Raw genomic sequence first — 6,545 nt, forward strand, 5'->3', positions numbered from 1 at the left:
CTCCTGAGTAGCCCACCACACCCAGCTAGTTTTTAGAGACAGGGTCTCATTCTTGCTCAGGCTGGTCTCGAACTCCTAAGCTTAAGCAATCCACCGGCCTCAGCCTCCCAATGTGCTAAGATTACAGGCATGAGCCACCACACCCAGCCAGACTTTATACTTTTTAAAATATAAACACTGGCTGGGCATAATAGCTCATCCTTCTAATCCTATGAGGCCGAGTGGGTGGACTGCCTGAGCTCAGGAGTTTGAGAACAGCCTGAGCAAGAGCAAGACCTCATCCATATTAAAAATAAAAAATGTACTCGGGTATTGCAGCAGGTGCTTGTAGTCTCAGCTACTCACAAAGATGAGGCAAGAGGATCTTGAGCCCAAGAGTTTGAGGTTGAGGTAGCTATGAGCTATGATGACTCCATGGCACTCAATCCCAGGGCAACAGAGTAAAACTGTCTCATAAATAAATAAATACAAATACTATTAGCAAAATAAACAGAAATATTTTCTCTTTCTTTTTTTTTTTTTTTTTTTTTCTGAGACAAGGTCTCACTCTGTTGTTGGGCCTGGAGTGCAGTGGCATGATCATAGCTCACTATAGCTTCAAACTCTTCCTGCCTTAGCCTCCTAAGTAGCTGTGACTACAGGAATATACCACCAAGCCCAGCCCATCAAGCCTAGATAGGGTCTCTCTATGTTGCTCAGGCTGACTTCAAACTCCTGACCTCAAGCAATCCTCCTGGCTTGGCCTCCCAAAGCACTCAGATAACAGGAATGAGCCACTGCACCAGGCCCAGAAATGTCTTCAATGAAAACAAACCTTCTTTACTCCTGAATATGCTAATATGCTATGTGTGCACATTAAAAGAGCAAACCACACTGCAAGTAGATCAATTCTGTAATTAATAAAGATTAAAAAAATAAGCTATGATTTGCTATTTTTTAACATCTAACATGATACTAAACACATAACTGGAACTCAAAAATAGTTTTCATATTTTCAAAACATTTTTCATTATTTTAATTTCACATAATATAAAGGAAACTGACACAGCTTTACCAACAGCAACAAAATCAGGACTAAGTTTTCACAAATAGCCAACAAAAGCCAAAAGTAAAAAAATCAAATTGGATCACACCTAAATTAATTCAATCAGTGATACTATTCTCTATGAGGAGATAGATTTTCTTTAAAAAACTTGGCAAGTATTACTCACCTGTAAGTTCTTCCTTGGTTTTATCTACTTCAGATAATTGAGCGTAAATTTGGTTTCTTTCTCCTTCCAGGGTTTTCAAAGAAGCATTTAACTTTAAAAATGCAAGAAAGAAAACAGCAACATTAACTCATTACCAAAACGTCACTATGCCACCCCCAACCCTTCTGAAGCTAATTTATCACTCTAATGGATTTATTGCCCAGAATGCAAAAGCCAGTACCACAGCTTCCATGTCAGAAAGCTTGAAAAGTCATCAATTGTTGTAAATCACAGAATAGAGTGAAGGAAAGCAATAAATGATTTTCACTGGACACTTTAAACAGTGGCTATTTTCATTCTGTTTACTTTTAGTACAAGTTTGGATTAAAGCAGTCTTCAAAAAACATTATCTAGAGTTCACAATGATCACCCAAGGTCAGGATACCACCACTAAGGTGAAAAAGAGAAGGAATAAACCAGAAGAAAACGAACCTCGTATTTACTTCTCAGAACAGGATATAGGGCAGAGATAATAAAATACTGAAACTAAAAGAAAAAGCAAGCACCGAGGGACACAGAAGATAAAATATAAACATTTCATACATGTATATATCCTTTAGCTAAAAAATGAGTGCAGAACTTGAAATTTTTATTTTGACAAATTCTAAAAATTAACTATATGAATTTCTAAATTTATTTTTAAAATAAAAAGCAATAGATGAAGACTATTCTGATCACTTCTAAAATAACTTTTTAAGTAGTTATGAAGGACATATGGATTTAATCCATGTTCTATTTATTCCTCCATATTCTTTATATTTATATAATAATACAAACCTTAGCAGCATAAATCAGTTTCTTCAAAGCTCCTTTTGGCTGATTATCTATAGTGAAAAGCAGAAGTATAATGATGATTTGGGAAAACAGTACAATACCACAACATCCAACCAAATGATTATTAGTTCACTCAACCCTTATAATAACCTCATCTTGGTGGGCAGTGCCTGTGGCTCAGTGAGTAGGGCGCCAGCCCCATATACTGAGAGTGGTGGGTTGGAACCCAGCCCTGCCCAGCTGGGCATTGAGTGGGTGCCTGTAGTCCCAGCTACTCAGGAGCCTGAGGCAAAAGAATCGCCTAAGCCCAAGAGCTGGAGGTTGCTGTGAGCTGTGACGCCACAGCACTCTACCAAGGGCGACAAACAGACTGTCTCTAAATAAAATAAAATAAAATAAAATAAAAAATACCTCTTCTTGCTATGATAAAGAGTTTAGAATAAGGCAGAATGACCATGGACCTGCTCTATGAAGCTAAGGAATAAAAGCACTGAAGTACCGTATCATTTAACAAGGTTCTTCAGCACTAGCTCTAAAAACAGAATTACTACAAGGATTCACTACTCACCTAAATACAGGCCAGTTTTCTTAGATTCTTACAGCATCAAAATATGAGTGGAATTATAACCAAATTAAAATAACATTAGCAAGCATGCGTTTTCTCCATTAGAAAAAGATTTCTTTTTTTTTTCCTTTTAAGGGACAGAGTCTCACTTTCTTCCCCTTGGTAGACTGCCATGGCATCACAGCTCATAGCAACCTCCAACTCTTGGGCTTAGGTGATTCTCTTGCCTCAGCCTCCTGAGTAGCTGGGATTACAGGCACCCGCCACAACACTGGCTATTTTTGTTGCAGTTTTAGCTTGGGCCGGGTTCGAACCCACCACCCTCAGTATATGGGGCCAGTGCGCTACTCACTGAGCCACAGGCACCGCCCCAGAAAAAGATTATTTTCATGATAAAGCAGAAGAGAGAAAGTACAAATAGAACTTTGTATTACTTTGGGAATGTAATTTTCTTAATGCAATCTGAAAACAAACTCTTTTTTGTTTTTTAAGACAGAGTCTCACTTTGTCACCCTTGGTAGAGTGCCATGGCATCATAGCTCACAGCAACCTCAAACTCCTAGGCTCAAGCGATCCTCTTGCCCTAGCCTCCCAAGAAGCTGGAACTACAGGAGCCCATCATAGCACCCGGCTATTTTTAGAGACAAGGTCTTGCTCTTGTTCAGGCTAGTCTCAAACTCCTGAGCTCAGGCAATCTACCTGCCTTGGCCTCCCAGAGTGTTGGGATTACCAGCATGAGCTACTGTGCCCAGCCTGAAAAAAATCTTTAAAAAAATAAAAATTCATGGGTGGCACCTGTGGCTCAAAGGAGGAGGGCACCAGCCCCACATGCTGGAGGTGGCGGGTTAAAACCCAGCCCCAGCCAAAAATTGCAAAAAAAATAAAAATAAAAATAAAAATTCACACTTTCTCCTCCTTAATATATTTGTTAAATATACAAGAGGTCCAAAGAGGGAAAAGGGAAAGGACATATTAGTCAGAAGAACTACCACTGGGTAAAAATGAGTGAAAAGTACAAGGCAACTTCCTATGAATCCATAATTATTTCAAAATGAAAAGTTTTCTTCTTTTAAAGTCAAAAGGGATTGATTTACGAATACAGTAAGTAGTGAAGCTAACTTTTGCCAGCTCCATACAGCAACCAGCAAATAGCGGTAACAATTTATTCTTTCTCCTTTTTTTTTTTTGGAGACAGAGTCTCACTTTGTCACCCTTCGGAGAGTGCCATTGTGTCATAGCTCACAGCAACCTCGAACTCCTGGGTTCAAGTGATTCTGCTGCCTCAGCCTCCCAACTAGCTGGGATTACAGGTGCCTGCCACAACGCCCGGCTATTTTTTGTTGCAGTTGTCGTTGTTTAGCTGACGCAGGCTGAGTTCAAACCCTCCAGCATGAGTATATGGGACTGGCACTGTAACCACTGTGCTACGGGCGCCGAGTCAGCAATAACAATGTAGACGGCCATTATTAAAGTATCGTAACCGTCTGGATTTTGACAAAAGCAAAAAAAGTATCCTGAAGTATTCATTAACATAATACTCATTTTCAAGCTAGTCATCCATCTCCTTAACTAGCTTACAGTACAGAGAACAACAGGCATCGAAATGATGATGCAATTTTGAAAACTACTATAATAAAGATATATTTGATCTATAAAGAAAACAGAGGGGAAGGAGGCTGAAAGTCTGTCTGAGGAATTGGAGAAATATTTACTGAAAGAGCAGCCTTCCAGCCAAAGCTAAAGCATACAGGATGGTGATAGGTGAGTGTTGCAGACAGACAGACAGAAAGTGCCAGAATACAGTGTATAAAAAACATAATGCACGTGGGGAACAAAAAGGAAATAGAAGAGCTAGTCACCATTTTGGCAAAAGAGGATGAGTCATGACTTAATACCTAAGTGAGCACCACTTTCTGAGTCTCTCTTCACTTCTAACTCCAAGTTATCATCATCCATTAGGTCTTCTCCAAGCACAGCAGTCCAGTCTTTCATCTTTTGCAGGCTTTCAGTCAGAGACTTGACATTGACCAAAAGGGAAAAACAGAAAGAGAGGGTAATGCCTTTTGTTAACCGCTTTATAACTTCTAAACATACAGCTATAGTTTAAAAATAAATCCACATAAATAACAGCACATGAGCTCTTATTTTCCATAACAAGATACATAAATAGCCTTAAAATGGCTAACATATATTGACTATTACACTTTTCCAAGATAAAAACCAAAACTACTTATTCTTAGGTCAAATATAATATGTGTTAATGGCCCATTCTTCCTAAATGTATCAATTACAAAGTAATAAAATGTTTTCTTAGATGACATTTCTCATATGCCACAAACAAGAGTAGCCATTAACATGAGAGGATGTTTTGTTTTGTGTGATAGCAAACAAATCCACAAGTAAGACACATTTAAAAATCAAGAATTTTTTTTACTTGGTTTATTCAAATAAACAACTAGCTGAGATCTAGGAAAAAAAACTGTGATAAAGAAAAAGAAAATCTGGGCAGTGCCTACGGCTCAGTAAGTAGGGCACTGGCCCCATATACCAAGGGTGGCGGGTTCAAACCCCGCCCCGGCCAAACTGCAACAAAAAACTAGCAGGGTGTTGTGGCGGGCCCCTGTAGTCCCAGCTACTTGGGAGGCTGAGACAAGAGAATCGCCTAAGCCCAGGAGATGGAGGTTGCTGTGAGCTGAATGCCATGGCACTCTACCGAGGGCGATAAAGTGAGATTCTGTCTCTACAAAAAAAAAAAAGAAAAGAAAAGAAAAATCATAACAATCTGAATAGAAACATTAGTGGTTTTCCAAAAGTTCTTTCTGAATTTTCTTGAGTAAGATTTTCTAATACTACAAGTAGACTCTGCTATATAGTTCTCTGGAAAGACCCACCTAAAAATCCACCCTGCTGTACAATTTTCACCCTTCGATCTCCTCCCTTCCTTCAGAGTTCCAGGGACAAATAACATGGCCTACAACTTTGAGCAGAACTTCAGGTTAGCATCTCATTCTTGTTCTGTTTAGAAAGAATCCTAAACCCTTTACTTGAATAAGTTTAGGGAAAAAAACAAAATATGCCAAATTCTGAATAAAATTCAAGAAGTTAGAATTTTGAAAATACACTTAGTAGCAACATAACTGCCATAAATGTATTACTTTCAGTATGATAACTAGCATACATTCACTGTATAAATTACAGAATGTTAGTTTTATAACTCATTACTTGATATGCCTGAGCATCTGTTTATAGCTGAAAACAAGATTTTTTCAAATGTGGGGGGGGGGCAGAAAGGGGAGTGGGAAAAAGGCAAAGGGGGAAGAAAAAGTCAACAAATCCTAAGACTGATATCAATCACAATAGAACCTCTGAGAGTTGACCACTTGAGGGAGTGTAACTGCTCAACTTACAGAGGTGGTCAGCATGAGCAACTAGGCCTACTGTGCTGATACATACATGTGGCACATGCCTATGAAAATTAGTCCAACTTAAGGAGGTAGTCAACTATGGAGGTTCTACTGTATTTCATTTTTATGGTTAAAATCAAGTTTCAAATCAACTTATATTTTTTTAAATTACTCATTTCTGTGAAAGTACACATATCAGCTAATCTAGGTATTAAAGATACTCAGTCAAGGCTGAAGACTGTGGCTCACACCTGTAATCCCAGCACTTTTAGAGGCCAAATAGGAGGATTGCCCAAGACCTGGAGTTCAAGACCATCCTGGTCAACATATCAAGACTAACTCAATAAAATGTTTTAAAAATCAGTCAGGCACAGTGATGCATGTCTGTAGTTGCAGCTACTTGGGAGACTAGGGCAGGAGGTTCACTTGCATGCAGGAACTGACGGCTGCAGGTGAGTTACAATCATGTCACTGTACTCTAGCCTAAATGACAAAGTGAGACACTATCACTAAAAACAATAATAGGCTCGGCGCCTGTGGCTCAAGCGGCTA

General features: G+C 39.0%; 1 protein-coding gene across 1 annotated transcript in view; it reads right to left on the bottom strand.

The window, feature by feature from the left end:
• Positions 1-6,545, bottom strand: part of MIA2 (melanoma inhibitory activity 2) — a 96,853-nt gene that overhangs the window by 35,564 nt on the left and 54,744 nt on the right. Inside the window, exons 14-16 of the mRNA XM_023514394.1 lie at positions 4,485-4,690; positions 2,028-2,074; positions 1,212-1,302 (exon numbers count right to left, since the gene is read on the bottom strand). Coding sequence (XP_023370162.1) covers positions 1,212-1,302; positions 2,028-2,074; positions 4,485-4,690 — 344 coding nt within the window. The remainder of the gene's footprint in view (positions 1-1,211; positions 1,303-2,027; positions 2,075-4,484; positions 4,691-6,545) is intronic.

This window comes from Otolemur garnettii, unplaced genomic scaffold, assembly GCF_000181295.1.
Source record: "Otolemur garnettii isolate 467f Iridium unplaced genomic scaffold, OtoGar3 scaffold00052, whole genome shotgun sequence".
Taxonomy (NCBI): domain Eukaryota; kingdom Metazoa; phylum Chordata; class Mammalia; order Primates; family Galagidae; genus Otolemur; species Otolemur garnettii.